Source organism: Cariama cristata, unplaced genomic scaffold (genome assembly GCF_000690535.1).
Source record: "Cariama cristata isolate BGI_N322 unplaced genomic scaffold, ASM69053v1 scaffold24957, whole genome shotgun sequence".
NCBI lineage: Eukaryota > Metazoa > Chordata > Aves > Cariamiformes > Cariamidae > Cariama > Cariama cristata.
The window spans coordinates 6,088-23,822 of record NW_009628815.1 but is presented as its reverse complement, the minus strand read 5'-3'; the positions used below and the strand labels follow the sequence as shown (position 1 = coordinate 23,822).

Genomic DNA, 17,735 nt, shown 5'->3' with positions numbered 1-17,735 from the left:
CACACCGTGAACGGCGGCGGGAAGGGGGGGGGGGGGCGGGCGGGGAAGGATGCCATTTGCATCACATATTTCCTATGGTTGCCTTTTTACAAACATTTTTCAACCTACTGTATCAGCTTAATGTTCCCTCAGCTAGAACAGCACGACTGTTTGCTGGATTACACATTAAATCTGATTAGAGAAATGACCTATTTTTAAAATAACAAAGCAAGAAGAATATCGTTATTTTTACAAACCAAAAGCCCTTTTACTACATGGTTCTACAATCAGTTCCAACAGCGCAGGAGAAGGCAGCAGCAAATAGATTAGAAAAGGTATTGGGAGTACACAGCTGCTTCAGCTACCAAAAGGCATACTTGTCCAGTGTACAAGTTAGGCACAAAGTCTGACTTGGGAAGGGGCAGACAGCTATTTTTTCCTAGAAGTGGCATTTTGGTCATTGTGGAAACCAGGACTGCCCCAATAAAGAGCAATTCTGAAAGAAAACTGAACCAAAGTTTTTTCTGTCAGTTTATTAAACAGTCTCATAGACTGAAAAAGGTTCCATCTGAATTGGATTACTGAATAGAGTTTTTGCTTGGTTGTGACTCCTGAAGCAGTTCCTTTGGTACAGGCAGATACACTCCTTGGCTTTCTAACGTGCAGTAACTGCTGCCAGTGACTTTGAAGCACTTGTGGGACTATGGGCAAAGAAAAAGGAAGCACTCTAAACTGACACCCCAATGATCTCAGACAGATTTGCTTGACACACACACAAAAAAGGAATTATATTTTAATTAAGTTTTACAATTACATATTTTAACTAAGCTAGGAGCCTTGTTTAGTTTGTCTAAGATAAGTAACTTATAGCCAGAATAAGAAACGCAGAGCCAGCTTCCTCCTGGTCTTCAGTTGCAGTATTTACTCCACTGTTTGGTACACAGCAGTATCACATACGTACATCACAGAAATACAAATACAAGAAATTCAGATGATTAGGGAGAATTTAATTCATATATTTTGAGGGCCAGAAGACCTAGCAGAGCATAAAGTGTATTCAAAATAACTTGCAAGTATAAAGTTTACTATAAATATAAATACATGGAACATACGTCCAATGATGTGCGCACATTTGTTTTAGGAATATGAATTGAACATAAGCCCATGACATGGCAAAGTTCTTTTAAGTAAAATAAACCAGCACAAAAGAGCACTCACAGTGCTCACCACTGCTGTTCTTCACAAGCACTTCAAATATATTTTATCCCTTCTTCAACTAGATTACTGTCACTCCAGATTTTTTTACTTAAAATTCTTAGACTTCAGTTGTTATTTAAAGAAAGGAAGAGAAAAATCTTCAGAGCAACTTGGTCTCTTGCCTCAAGGCACTAAAAGCTATACTACTTGTACCTCCAGCAGGAGCCAAAGCGTTGGTTCCCCTCACCTGGAGACCACCACTCACAGATGATGCACCACAATCACTTTTGCGAGTGCTCCTTACCTATTTGAATATGAAGTCACTTAATTTCACATCAGCCTCAGCAATAATTAAATTAGCTCATTTGATATTGACACACTCACATACTCGTTTGCCATACTTGACTCTGGAGCAATGAGGGAGGGACAGTGATGAAGAGTGCCAACAGTTAACTCCTACTGCTCTTCACAAACCCAACACAGGTCTATGCCCTCAGCTGTGTTAAGGAGCATAGTCACTCACCTTTCTGATGCAGTCACTGCAGCTAACTAAAGTGATGTTCACAAACTGTCAGTGACTTACCTTCTTCTGTTCCCAAATTCTTGTAAAGAATTGATGATTTTACTTGTTCTGAGGTGGCTTTCCTCCAAGCAAAGGAAAACAGGCTTTCACATTTCACATTACAACCAGAAAAAAAACAAACCAACCCTGCAGTAATTTTCCCTTCAAGCTTTCAAGAAAGTCCATGGCACAGCAAAGCAGAAATTACTTATGAAGTATTAAACTATCACTGTCTTAATGCCAGGATACCCTACACCATCGGTAAATACACCCGCTCAAACAGGTAAGCATGTTTTAAAAATAGTCACCTGAAGACCCTCTAACACTATCACACAGTGATAATTTCTTTGAAGTATTACAGAGAAAAACCTCAGTTTCATCTGCATTGCTTAAATAGCAATTATACACTGCCATATGACACACAGAACTATAATAAAAGTAGTTGTAGGTCAAATAATAGCAATGACTCAGTAAAGATAACATGCCTTGTCTTTATTCTCAGGGTAGGGGGGGTTTACTGGTCAAGTACTTTATGACTCACAGTAGAGTATATTAGAAATTTTCTATGTATTCTTTAGAATTGAGAGATTGCCCTTGTAGCTCAGTAGGTAGCTCTCCTGTTTCTGGCCTACGAGGTCATAGCTTTAAGTCCCTGCTGAGGAAACTTAACAAGTTCCATCTATAAATAGAATGGCATTAGATGCTGCTACTCTAGCAAGGGTGGTGGCCTTTAGACAAGAAATTTTTTATGTTTTTGACTGTTCTGATAAGAAAAAGAAATTGGACATAGAGAGGCACAGGATATTAGGCTAAAGACAAATGACAAAGTGGGCTCCAAAATCCGTTGTAACTTCAATTAGCATGAGACTTTCAATTCCAGCATTATTAAACTACAATAAAGGCTAGAGAAGAATGCAAGAACAATAGTTTTCCTTCTCAATGAGCATAAGTAATTAAGGAAAATTACAGACGTTACAATACTTGAGACTGAAAAGAAACCTCCTAGATACTGTACAATCAAAATTTGACTTGTGACATCAAGAGGCAACCTCAGCGTAAAACAAACTGAAGTTTTTGATTAGTAACAAAAACATTTGAACATTCACAGTTCTCATCTTACTCTTTCTGAAGAAGTAAAGTATATCCTTGAGACACATTTATTTAATTATCAGGGATTAAAATGATACTACTCTGCAATTTTTGCTCCTCACACTCATATATTTGGGGAGGCTTATTCAGCTCTCAGAACAACAATCACTTGTGACAAATTTAAGAATAAAGTCTATTTAAACTCTTATCTGAGTTTATTTGTGCCTTAAACTGTAGTTACCTAGCCTTACAGGAATATGGATTAAAGCCCAGGTACCACTTTCACTCAGCCTGGTGATGTAATTTACTGTTCAATAAAGACAAAGGCTAACTCACTAGAGCGCTGACAATTTTCCAGCACCTTTTCCACAATCTGCACCCACATGCCCAGGAAAACAAATTCACTCCTTTGTGGAAGACAAAGCTGCAAAAGGCATACTGCAAACAATTTTTAGGTACAAACCCATAGGTTTTGTTCATATATGCATACCAAAAGGAAAGAACCACCAGCAATAAAACAGGAGATAAGAGCGATTTTACAATGTGACTTTCTAGATCTCAGAGACACTAATACTATGCTCAAATAAGAGCAACGACAGGTCTGCAAAATTCTTCTGCAATAGTTTAGCTTAGGAGGTTATTCTCCTTCTCGTATTAATCTTCTTTGCCTAAGTGAAAAATCTGATTAGTTATGAGTTTTCCACAGCTGGTCAAATCAAAGTAGTTGATCCTGCACTGACCTATTGAACATGTGGGTGTACAAAATGTCTCCCTCTTGCAGGTTTAGGTTTAGTGGTAGCACTAGTTGAAGCTAATGCTAGGTGAATTTCCTTCCAGCTGTGCTACAAGATTCACGAGAGTTCCATCCTGGTCCTTTAATTCCACTACCAACATTTTGGTCAATAACGTACTACTATTGAAAACACACACAAGGTTGTTTTCTGTTCTTTAGATGCTTCTACAAAGTAGACTACATCAACAGACAACTGCTTTGCAGCATCAGCCTTCATCCTATGGCCTCTTCCCTTATCACTGTACTGAAGAGTAGGCACACAAGAAAGATAACAGCCATCATATCACACAATGGGATACCTGGTCTCACCCCTAAATTGACTCCCAATTTCACTTACATCCACTGTCTCCATTGCTGGATGTTGCACAACCACTTACTCCAATCCTACATGGTTATTTCTTAAGAAGCTTCTTTGAGCAGATGTCTGTATGAACATTTCTTCTCTCTACCAGCATTTTTTCTGAGCAAAAAGACTGCTGTGCTTCCATCCTTGGATCCAGCAAGAAAAATCCAACTGCACTAGACAGCACTAGCTCTCCAAGATGGCTTAAGGCTAGTACATGACACTAATGATGACTGCATGTGTTTCCCTGTGACAAATCTTTTGTCAAGGCAGTACTTCTTGAAAATTGGTCTTCCATGACTCATGGCCTCTTCCAATCCCTTTTTTATGGGGCATTTTGTGGTTTTGGGGATTTGTTTCCACCCTGTGTCCACCCCCAACTGACTTCTGTGCCCAAAAGAAAAAAAAAGTTTTATTCAAATGTGCTTCCCTTTGGCCACTTCACATTTAGAAGGGGAAGGAAGATCTGTATGCATATAGAATTCCTCTACACGATGCTGTTTGCTTCAGAGCTTCATCTGTTTTCAGAAGGCACTTTCCCCAGTCTTGTTCACTACCACACAGAACGTGGTACAGTATCAAGAGGGTTGCAGAGGCCTGATTAGATTCAGCTAGGGCATGTGCATTCTGTTTCTGCTTGCAGGTGCAAAACCACTGTGAGGAGGAGAAATCTAGCACTCCACAGCTTTTGCTTGTAGCATCTATGTGAACAAAAGGTCTGGGGTAAAATAAAGCTAAGCAGCCTCTGAAAAATCCTCTCCTGCAACGAAAGTATTTTCCTTTTTATGAGGAAAAAAATAATGATAAGCAAATTTGTATGCATCTCCAGGAATATCTTTATTAGTCCTCCTTCCCTTTCAAAGTAGCGGGCTTTGTATCTGAATGCTGAGAGGTAAAATTCAAAAGACAGAAAACACATGGCCTAAGACAAATTAGCCCTGGTTGTCTGGAGGTTTTTTGCGACCTGATATTCTGAAATTGCAACATACAATGCTGTCTTGCTAATTAGTCTTTCTAATAAAAACTATTTCAGTTTTGGTGATGATTTTGCTAAAAGGGGTTGTGGAATGCCATTTTCACAACTTTGTGATCAAAAAAAATCTCCTATGCAAAGCCTTACCCAGAATCAAAACACTTTACAATATTTTACCAAAAAAAAGTCACAAACCAAGAATTAGGTTAATACAATAAAATATTTCACTCAGCTGCAACTGCCACTTTAATTCAAAAGCTTTCATAATTTCTGGTTTTAATATGAAGAAGTCACTGAAAGCTAATTGAAAGTTTAGCTGAACTGTGAGCTACTCCAAATATTCTCTTAAACATTAATTACAAATAAGAAAGAGAAAAATCTCAGTAAGAACTATTATCTATTCAGTAGCATACAGAAATACATCTTTATTGTATAACACTAACAAGTTTAATATGTGCAAACTATTTTTAAACTTTGGTAGCTTAGCACTGAAAGGTTTGCATTTGTAAATGAGGAACTCTTAACTTTTTTTAACAAGTGGCAATTATGTTTAGTAATATCAAACAAAACCAAAGCATTTCCAAAAAACTCAATCAAAATACGTTGAAGACAGTAAAATTTTGTAAGACAGCTATGTTTAATCATTTCAAGGTGAATTTTGACACATGATAAAGATGGAAAACCAGCTTCAGATATTAGAAGTGACACAGTCAAGCTACAGCTGCATAAGCAGACTCACTATGGTTCCCAATGCGCAGAATACACATGCTGAATGGATGAGATGCAACTCATACTTTGTTCACTGAAACGCTAGTGCAGTGGAGTGTGGCCAAGTGATATCATCATATGCCTCCTCTCTGTAGCAGTCAGCTTCCAGGAACAGCAATCAGCAGGTATGATTTCTTCTTAGAGAACGTGGGGAAAAAAAATGCATTGTGTCTCAAGTATATAAAAGCTACACAGTGACTACCATCTTTAAACAGAAAATAAACACAATTCCACAGAAAGTCAAAAAATGAAGTCAGGACAGAGGATCCATCTTATTCAGTTAAATAACTTTGTTATCACCATTGATTTTTACAGGCAAATCAAAACACTGGCAGTATTACTGCAAGTTCTTAATAATCCTCATGATGATAAAAAATAAAATCAACTTGATTTTAAATGCTGAGCAAAAATCAGTATGAATATTGCCAAATTCAGTTTTGATTAGTGTTTATCTCAAACAAGAATAAACTACACTCAGCTCATGTGATTCATACCTATCCAAGTTTTAAATGATGGTTAATTGGTTTAGAAGTCACCTAAAACCCTGAAGGAGGCAGAACCAGGGAGTGTAACGAACATTTCCAGTTATAACAGACAAAACTGGAGTAAAAGCAATTAAAGCTTTTTAGGAATCAATTCCAATTGGTCACACTAGTCACTTCTGTAAGACAGCAGGGGATGTTTACCTAGCTTCATGTCCTTCTTTGTGACAACAGTGAAAGAACCATTTCACAGATTATCAGTTACCCAACTCCCTGTCCTGCCCCTAAAAGGCAGCTACCTCTCTCCTCTGCTGTGGAGTCAGAGCACCTTCAGGCAGAGGAGCAAAGCAGGAGCTCCCAACCCCTACACCTGGCTGCACTCTCCCAGTACCTTGTCACCACAGGCAGCTCGCATGTTCCTGTGCAGGACTGGAAGACCAGGTGATGGCACACAGGTGAGCTCTCAAGTTCTTCCACAAAAGTCAATGTCGCCTGCCCTACTTCAAACATTGGGCATCAAACCCTAAGTATTTTTATTTATTAGAAAGGAGCGTTTGATAGCAAAGTACTTGTATAGACAAATTTCCTTCCAATTTCTGTAACTTTGAAGAGGAAGATGGGATTTCATTAAAGAAATTAAAAATAAGAGAAAAATGTGGAATGTATTTCCTAGAAAACTAGGATTGCAGGGTATCAGTGGGAAGAGAAACTCAAAAACATGAAGAGCTCTGGCTGTTTAACATCCAGTACATTCAAAAACCTGACAGAGCTATAGCAGGGACTAAATACAGACACCTACCATTTTCTTCACTGAAGCATTATTTAAGAGTAATTTGTAAATTTACACTTGAAACAAGGTTGCCATTTCTAGTCCACCATACAAAGAAAGTAATTTTCTGCAAGTACTTTAACTGATCTGCCATAAAAGTTGAAAGGTGGTTAAAGCCATACAACTTGGGAAGAAACACTATTACAATCCTCAAACAGCCTGGCTTCTGCCACCAAGGAAACACTGCTGTCTCAGTTAAAACTGTAATACACCTGAAACATCGAAAATAGACCTGTCAGAAATGGTACTATGGTTACTACGGTACTAATGCTGTAGGCACCACTATCCAGGACAGAAAACAGTTTTAAAATTAAATTCCCCATTCACTCAGCCAATAAGTAAGCAAGTGTATCTCTTTGAGATTTTCCTAATTGGATTCAGCCAAAAATAAAATATACCTCTACCCCAAGAAACTGGGATAACCTCTGAAATAATTTTTTAAGATTACTGAGATCAAATGATTTATTTTAAATATCAGTAATTCATTTCCAGTTTGTGCACTTTAATAGAAAAAAAACTATAGGAAGTATCAAAACCCAAGAATATATCACCCTATTCTGTACAGGAAAACTTATTCACCTTGTTTGCCAAGCTAAGAGAATCTATTTCATACCGTTACTAATCATGTACAAAAATACAGTGGTGCTCGACACAAACTTACCTCTCCTTTTACTTGTCCTATTACCCTACCATGTGTGTTCTCACACATCTTGCTGTTTCTTTAGATATATTAAAATACACCTTAGACATAAAACCAACATTTTCATTGATTTAATGAACACCGTGTCTCCTAACAGTGTATCTAGGATATGGAAATTTGGAGGCTGAAAAACCCATAACCATTGCAAGGTGGGGGTACTTTCCTTTTTCAAATGAAGTAAGGAAAGTACAGAATTAGCCAGACAGAAATCTCGTTTCTCCTCAGCTTTATGCCATGCAAGAAACAGTCTACAGAAACACCACACAGAACTTCCACAGTTCAAACAGAAATGTAATTATAATTACTTTAAGAGTACTACAGCTGCAGCTCACCTATGTGCCCTGTAGTGGATAAACTGATAGGCAATCACTTTCTTCAAAAACTATTCTGTAACACAAAGAGGTAACAACAGTGAACTCTGTTATGGCAGGTAAAAAAAAAAAAAAAAAAAACAAACAAAAAACCAAACCACCCACCACCACAAAACCAGAAACAAACCTTTTGTCCTAAAGAAAACACAGTTCAACACATTCTCAATGAACAAAGAAAACGGGATCAAAACTTTTAGCCTAGGACTATAAAATACCATCAGTGAGATTCCCAAAGTTTGGCTCATTACTCAGCAAAAGCTCTCAATTCCTAGCTAGCCACTTTCTTGCCTATCATAACCTTAATTAATATAACTTGAATGAGTTAATTCTCAAACTGCTTCCTGCAAAAATACCAACTGAACCAAGCTAAGGCAAAGCCTGACAAGCCTTTCTTCAGTATACTCAGGCATGCAGACCTGGAGGTCTACAGCACAAACCCCACAGTGATCTGCTTCTGACTTTCTGCCTGGCATCCAGAAATAAAACCAGACCAGTCCTCCGAAGTGCTGTGCTTCACATGCTAGCCATTAACAAGGGCAGCAATACTGCATACTACAACATTATAAAGATAGGGAGCAACGATTTCAGTGTTCAAAGGTGAAAACTTGTTCCAGATCAACTTAGTGAAAAGAAATGCTAAATTTTTCATGCTTTGAAAAAGCATGGTCCCCAGATCACTTCCTAGAGCATCTCTTCTGAAGAAAGTTTTATCATTCTCATCTTCTCTTCATCAACACCTCCTTTCCAGCTTGCTGGCATACAAAGCATCACCTTCCAGTCCACTGCCTATTCTCCTTTAACAAAAGGAACTCAGACAAGTTGCTCCTAAGTCAGCTTCTAAGCGACTGCAGATTCAGTGCCTACCCGCCAGGCTGAAAACCGATGGCCAGTCTCAGGGCACCAGCTCCTAAAGACACATAGTCCATTAAGAACTTGGACCAAACCCTGGTAAAGGGCAACAAAGAAGCTTCATCCTCTCAGGATCTGGAAAGTCCAAGGATTTACAAAAGCAGTTTAGGTAGTGTCTACAACCTGATAGAAACTGTGCAAACTCCAGGTATGTCACAGACTAGTAAAAAAGGATTTTTAGTTTGGAAATAATTTTGACAGGTGGGTGGATATAAAAACGTTACAGCATATAAAAAAAGGTTTATACACTTTTATAATATAACTTGGAATGGTATGTTGAAAACTTCAGTGAGGTTTTAACTACAGTTCATGAGTTTGTGCTGTGTAACCAATAGATTCTTTTTCCTTTTTTTTTAAATTTACTAGAGGGTTATTACTAGCTTTTAGTGCCAAATCTTCATTTTTATAGTACTGCGGGGAAAGAAAACCAGAACTAATACGCACTTTGCAGCGGGAAAAAAGGTCGTTTCATTTATTTTATTATTATCCCTAAGTAATATTTTGAAAGAACTTTGTGTTTATTCAGCAGACAGAATTTCTACTTCAGTTCATCACTAGCTTGCATTCCTTTTCTAAAACATCTAGCAAGAGCGGCATAAGAGGCAGGGTTAAGATTTTTAAAAGAAAAAAGGAAAAGTGCAATTAAAAAGCGATTCAATTATCTTTTTTGCTCCCAAAGAAGAAAAACAGCAACAATCATTTCACAACCATTACATTTCAGAATCCGTGAAAGAAACCAAAACATATAACAAGTAAACGCAACGCTAGATTAGAAGAAACAGATGTTAATACAAGGTAAGCATCCAAATGGTTTAAAAACCCACAACAGTAGTCTCATTCCTCTTTCAATCCCCAAAGAAAAATACAAATGGCGTTAACCCTTGTAATAGCTACCTAAAACAAATGCTTAGGATTATTCAACATATAGGTTAAAAAGCATCTTCTCCACTGGCTATTATACCAATCTGTTCCTTAACAAGCATTTATGATACAAGTATCAAAATAGAGCAAGTATAAAGAGTTTATTACTTCTCAGTTGACACCAGGCGAAACAGTAATTACAATTCCAGGATAGCAATGGATTTGGGGAAACTGATCCCTCCTTTTTTCTAGGGATATTGATATTGTAGTAATGATTCTTGGGTAATTACAAATATTTAAAATATACCGATGTATTAGTACAGCCTTCACATATTGAACTAGTTCCTAAAATTATGCAAAAGTTCAAAAGACTTACTTCACTCTACCCAGTATGGATCTGGCCTCGTCTTTTCAAAATGACTTAGCTTTAAATACTATTAATGCTTAGCTACAATCAATAGCCCATAGTTTTCTACTGAAAGTATGCATCAAACGACTTTAACAGAAAATGGTACTAGTAGACATAAAATATAAAGAAGCCCAAGTTTTCGAAGGAGAAGTAATGCTGCACACATGCACAAACAGTTATAGATGGCTTCCAGGTACTAGAAGATCTTAAAAAAGGCCAATGTTCCCAAAAGCATGTCCTGTTTTTCAACAGTATAAGTTTAAGAACATAATACCTTTCCCCACAAAGTTTGTCTCACTTGATTGAAAACACAGTGCCAGCATGCTGCATCAAATCAGTGCCTAGGTAGTCAAATGCAATTTATTATGCATCAAGAATGAGGAAGCATACTTACCTATTCACCAAGCATGCAGACTGTAGAAGCACATCAGTTCGCTGCTCTGTATAAATATGCTTCAAAAAACAAGCTCACGGGAACAAGGGTTCTAAGCCTCTAAATCCCTACTATAAGATAGTAATATTCCATGCCTTTGGGTTTTGTTTTAGAAACACCCTGCCCACAAAAAAAATTTTGCTCCAATCACCAAATAAAAAGTATTTCTATTTTTTTTTAATTTTACTTTGTTCTATTGTTTCATCACTCCCTATATAATAATGGTCAAAAGACAGCAAAGGTGTCCAGGTTCCTCAAATATGCACAAACATTATTAAGCTCAATCTTTTCAGACCAGAAGCCTTTTTCAACACTCAAAGTGCAATGCAAACCAACATATGTTTTCAACAAGGTTTTAAGTGTCAAGTTTGTAAGTACTGTTAATATGACTCTGAAGGCCAGTTCTGTATTGTGGTAATAGGCAATGAAAGAGAGAATCAGAGCATTTGCATCTAACTGAGAAATGTTCAGGATTCACAGCTATGGGAGGCGGGGGGTGTGTTCAAGACTCAACATAAGTCACATAGAAATCAGGAAAAAGAAATCAGGCATGCCCTGTGAGGAATAGAATCCCAGAGCCTGCTACTAAGTCCGTATTTTCATTTTCTACCTCCATTGCAGCCTTTCCTTATCATGTTCCATTCCTCCTCCTTTATAAAACAAATCAAGTGCTATGCACGGCTGGCAAAAGAAAACAACAAACCATTACTGCAGACTATCAAAACCCCATTTCCTTTTAAGTCTTCAGCACAAAGCCAATGAAGACAGACATACCCATTATATAGCAGAGGATGGGGATCTTCTCAATTGGAAAAACCCAAAACCTGATGACTTTGAATTGAATGGTAAAAGTTAAAATTGTAGTGGATATTTGTTCCACAGTACTTAGAGTACAACAATGTTGTCCTTAAGCTATAGAGAGAACATATAAGTAAGTTTACATACGCATCAGATGAAAGATCCCATCACAGGCATTAATATGAGACAAGAAGGAATTTCCTAAGCCTTGGCCAGTGTGGGCTCCTTTCACAAGGCCAGCAATATCCACCACATTCAGAAAGGCTGGAATTTTGCTGAAATATAAAAATTAAAAGTTTCATTATTGAAGCATATTAGCCAAAACTTTCAGCACAGAAATAAATTCAGAAAATGAAAATTTGACATTTCTTTTTTCTAGAACAAGGAAGAAAGCTGTTGTCATGTACAACTTAGTTAATGTGCAATGTATAAAAGACAAGATTTCCCCCCTTCCCATGTAAAACATCAACCATTCTTTAATTTCTCTGTCATTATTCATATAAAATTAAGTAAACTAGTTTCTAAGTGTGGAATCATACTGACAACCATACAAATAATCAACTAGGCCTGGAACACTGAGGCATGAAGTCAGTCATCTGTAATGAGCAGTTTTCATAGTACCAAAAGGGTAAGACACATAAATGGCCATTGCACTCTGCTGTCGCACACCTCTAAGGTTGCTGTTTAGGTCAGTAAGTCAAACAACCTTCTCAGAAGAAAAGGGCATTTTTTTATTACAGGGATGATTAAAACTAGCAGCGATCAGTGTTACATAAAAAGAAAGCAGAAAAGACATTAAGATGAAGCTGGCATTATAATGTAAACAGCTGTAATGTTTTCCACCACAGTTAACAGCAATGGGTTAGCATATGTATCTACACCACATTTTATATAGCAACAATAGAATAATCATGAAGTTCCAGTTAGCTTACAAAAAGTGGAAATAAGCTTTTAGAGCTATGGGAAATGCATATGGCGATTTATAAACTGCAAGTCTTTTAACCTCTGCAGATTCTCAAGTTGTTTTAAAATAAGCAAATAACTTAATGGGCATTAATCTTTCCAAGTATATTCTAAACCAAATTACTTCTTAAAATCCAGATGAGTCAGAAAAAAAAAAAAAACACAAACACAAACCACTAAAACTTTGTTGACTAAAAGCATCTTCATATGGTCTATGCAAATGACAACACCATCATAAACAGAGGCAGACAGAGCCACACTGAAACGCTGCAAATTCCTCACTTGCCAAAGAACAGAAACTGCACACCATAGTCACTATGATCTCCATCTTGATGGCTTCAAAATAAATAACTGGAATGCTACTTAATTTCCATCCAAAACTTTAAATTATCACCATTATACTTCATTAGCACTACGCTAAGATTAATAACAGTTCACTGTTTTACTGACAGTAAGTATAATGGAAAACATCCAAATCCATAGCTTCAATAACAAGGATGAGAAGGGTGTAACTTACACTATGAAATCTGCATGAGCATCCAGTGCCAATTCATAAAGCGGTGAAAAGTGTTCCTCAACATGAGATTCAAATCTGAAGACATAAATTCTGTGTTCTATCTTAAGATAACTTTTTCAAAGACCTACCATTGCAGTGCTGCTGACAGACGGAAGCATCCACATAGGTGTGAATGACTGCTAGGAATGACCTAGCCAGTGACCTCCTAGCCAGTCCTATACAGAAACCTTCTCTGAAGAGTGTTATACTTCTGAAGTCTTTACTGTCCACAACCCAAACTGAGCTTTATTTTTATTACTGTGACAGTTTGCTGATAAATACATTTGGTTTTCAAATATTGAAACACTTCGACACCATGACCGCTGTCAAATCTGTAACAGCAGCAAACTCCACTAGCCTCAGAAAACCTATCCTGCTGCCTGGAATGGCAGCTATGGCCCAGACAGAAAAAGCCGTAGTTATGGACATCTATGGACCACTGTCTCTGCTCAGAGCAAAAGACTTAGGCAGAACAAAACAAGTTCCCAACTTTTTCTTTTTTAATGCTATCCCACTTCCATTTGACTGCAAATAACACAACACATAGTTTAATATTAGCAGATGTGCTGCCTCGCTTGAAATAAACTCCCTAATCTGGGAAGAGAGGATCCATTAGAGTCTGTCTTAGTATGCAACATTAAGTATTTCTGGAAATGTAGTGACCTAAAAGCAGATCTTCTCCTGGTTTTATTTTCAATCTTCCTCTAACACTTCCCAAGAAAAAATATTTCTTTCAAGTAAACTAATTTCACCACACAAGATCTGGACAAAATCTTTTTCTTTACCAAGGTGAAGTTCAAAATATCACTAAACTTGTTAGGTGCAATAAATTAGGGACTCTTCGTGATGAGCTTAGAAACAAGCATGAATAGAACACGATATCCAGAAGGAGGAGTTTAAAAAAAAATACACAAAAAAATATTTACAACATAGCATGAGTTACTTAAATTCAGGTACACAATATGTTGACTTTTAGCTTTAAACTTCACTAGGCCCATGAAAAGAAGGGCCCATCCATGGGAAGACAGATGTTGTGTACTGCAAGTTAATGCTGTTGAATGCAGTAGAAAAAACATGAATCTAAGTACTTTCTGAAGTAAACAAACTTTGAAAATGTCACATTTTTGTCCCACTACAGTTCTCTTAGTCAACTATCTTTTTTTTTAACTATCAGTACACGAACTTAAACGGAAACAGCAAATCCTCAAGTTTAACACACTACCAAGAGTAATGCACATTTTGAAGACAGAAACCAGTAACTCTGTTAATGCATTAACCCGATAACTCCTTCTGCCTGACAGAACCGCAGAGCTAATACATACCTCAGAAAAAAACAGCAGCAACTTCCCAGTCAGAATTGTTATAATTCCTAGCTTTTTGACACATAACCAAGTCAACAACAAGGTAGAAAAATGCCACTCTTTAAAGCATTTCTCCATTGTCATTTTAAACTGTGTTTTAAGAAAAACAAAGGTGGTGTTAGAAATGTTCTCCTTCTATGCTCCCCTCTCATCATTCCAGTAGGATTAACTTCCTGGCCAGCCATCAGAAGACTTCACACTTTCACTACAAAGATGCCACATTAGAGCAAGACATACCTTCATATGCAGATGGACCACTATTACCAGCATCAACCTCATTTGCTAGACAATGGAAAGAAAACCCCAGCACATTTATTTCACAATTGACTAATACCAGCAAGAGACCTTTGAAGAGGAGTATCCGGATTTCCAGGATGTTTTCTCACCTTTACCTTGAGTACCACAAAGCTAACATTCCAATCAAAATAAAACCATCCCCATTCTTGGCAGCCCCTTTCCTAAGGTTAAATCTCTATTTCATCACAGAAAGATGAATACAGAGAAAAGCAGAAACAGGAACAAACTAGTCATGCTTGCCTATGCTCTGAAGGAAAACAACTAAACATTATGAAACTAAATAAACAGAAAACACTGCAAAAAGTGAGAGAAAAGTACCGTGTATCTCGAGAGTGTTTTCGTTCTTTAAATGTAGATGACTTAACTGGATTGTTCTCCCCCCCACCCCACCCCCAACCAGATTAATTTCCATTTCTTAAGATTCGTTAGTCAGCATTAGCATAATGTCACTGAGCCTCAAATGATCATCAGGAACAGGTGGCATCAACTCATCATTTGTACAAATCAGAGCAACACCAATCTACCATAAAGCATGTCACAGGAATTTATAATACGAAACAGGTTACCAAATCCAGAAGTATCTCTATATTTTAAGTGTAGGTGTAATCCTTGAGGATTTTTTACCTCACTTAGAAATACAGCAACAGTGGTTTTGTGTTAGCATACTACCTTCACTGTATGAGCTACTGTGCAACAAAGAGCACAGGACTCCCTGGGCCAAAAAAGTACAGTTTTGTAGTCCAGTGGTTAGGGTATTTATTCAGGAATAAGAGACTTAAGTATCCATAGGGTTACGCATTTTGCAGGGCAAAAGGCCAATTTCTCACCAACTTTTTTTCAAACTTCTGTCCAAAACAGTTATTTCAACAGGCAAGAGGAATTTCTTTACCTGACCTCTTTGTTCAGTACAATAGTACTGAATAGTACAATGCAACCACTTACCTTTTTTCTTTTAAAACGCACACACATATGGTATCTGCAATTTGTTATACATATTGTTTTTCCAAAATTTGAGGGGAAGAGGCATACATTTATTTCTCAAGTTTTCACGATTGTTTACTTGAGAAACCTCACAGGCAGCATACACCTGAAGCTTTGACTTAGACTGAAACATCATAACCAAAATGCTGTTTCTCTCCCCAGGTTTTTATCCTTCTAAGTTTTTACAATCTCTCTTCTACAATGAAAACAATATCCCAATAATTTCTGTGCAGCTCTTACTACAGTTTAGTGAAATCTCATATCCACCAGGAGACCCTGGAAAGCAACATGACAGCTTCAACTAAGTTCAAATGCAGCAATTTTCCAGTAACCCTGGCTGATAATTCTCACAACACACATGCTTTTTATTCATTTCTTGCAATAGTTCAAGAAATTTCTCTCAACTAAAACTCTACCTGATCCTAGGTCTCACATGCCAAAAAGGCCAGGTTCTTCAGTATTAGGGTGAAATGTCCAGCTCCCCTTTTCTTTTCAGTAAAGCCAAATGTGCTACTCATCTCCTGGTTCCAGCACAGGCTCTTCTGCCTTTAAAAGCTGTTATTTGAAATCTGTTAGAAAAGGGAAACTCTTCTTCCTTTCTGAAAATTCATATAACTTAAGTAGGAGTCATCCATTAAGAGTTCACAAATGACGTGAAGTAAAAGCAGCAACATAGAAGGAAAATACGTATATTGTGACAACTTCTTAGAAAGCCATTCAATCCTCAGTCTGTCCATTTCCAAACAGATCACAGTCCCTCCTTCTTCCAGGAGACTACACTCCCTATCACAGCTTCTGCAGTCAATCTTGCAAGCAGTTTTGACCGATGTAAGCAAAATACCTCACAGGGTAGTTAAAGGAGTCTGCCTCTGAAGAACCAGTTACTGCAGATGAACCCTGATCATTTCTGTGCAAGAACAATTTCATTAATAGCACTTTATCCATGGGAGTGACAAACAAGACTTGAACATAATAGCACATGAACCAGAAGTGAAAAGTCTGCTAATTAAATTTCACTTACATGAATTATAAAAAGGTAGGAGATTAAATGTGGATTAAGACACATACTCAGTGTCCCGTGTATATCAAATGCTTGCATTCTCCAACTGTTCAGTAAGTTATTACACCAACAAAATACAACTGATTAAATTTTGCCTTCTCCCACCAGGCAGAAAAGATGTCTCAAATCACCACTACTTAAGGTCTTTCATTCACGGCTGGCAAACTATTCATTTGCAATGCTAGAACAAGCATCACAGCCAAGTTGACTTACGCTCAGAACTAACTGAAGAGCAGGCAACCTCAGTAACACCAAAGGAAGCAGCACACTAACAACAGGATATACTTGCAATTTTCAGTTGTTTTCTGTAAAAAATGGGATTCTCTTAGAGATGTTGATCTGACAGAGTTACATCCAGCTAAGTTATTCATGTTTCACTCTGGAATTACAGGTGGTTTTAATTTAAGTAAATGCTCTTTATAAACCTAGACTAAGTCCCACATGATATCATTCAGAAAGTCCTACTGCTGATCTGGTTTCTAAGCAGTACTTTCCGCCAACTGATGACATAATTTTGACTTCAAAACTTCATCAAGTATCTGAGTATGCTATCCTACAATAAGTTCAAGAGAACTTTTCTTTAATATTACACAGGACTTTCATGACCTAGATAAAAATGGAAGTTACTCAGATTTAGTTCAGTAACCACTGCTGGAGCACTAGAGATCTGAATGCATGAATTTTAACAATCTACAACACAACAGAACAAACCAAAGCAATCTGCTGACAAAAAGGACAGAGATCCTGAATTGCACTGGACAGTGCTAGAACTGAAGGGCAGTTGCACTTTAGAGATTATCCTCCTGTGAGATAACCACGATTGCTCTAAAATTTAAGTTTGAAAAGGACATCCAAGGTAGACTAAAAACAGTCAGTTAAATAGAAATGTTTGTGGTTGCAGTAAGCATTGTGTTTTGTAAACACATATGTGCAAGGCAATGCACCCGCTTACAGATGCAAACAAACAAGTAATTAAATGAATACTAATAATTTGAGAAAGGATGAACCAAACTACTTATAT

General features: G+C 37.4%; 1 protein-coding gene across 1 annotated transcript in view; it reads right to left on the bottom strand.

Moving 5' to 3' along the window:
• Positions 1 to 17,735, bottom strand: part of OLA1 (Obg-like ATPase 1) — a 102,669-nt gene that overhangs the window by 78,867 nt on the left and 6,067 nt on the right. The window contains exon 3 of the mRNA XM_009704953.1: positions 11,644 to 11,771. Coding sequence (XP_009703255.1) covers positions 11,644 to 11,771 — 128 coding nt within the window. The remainder of the gene's footprint in view (positions 1 to 11,643; positions 11,772 to 17,735) is intronic.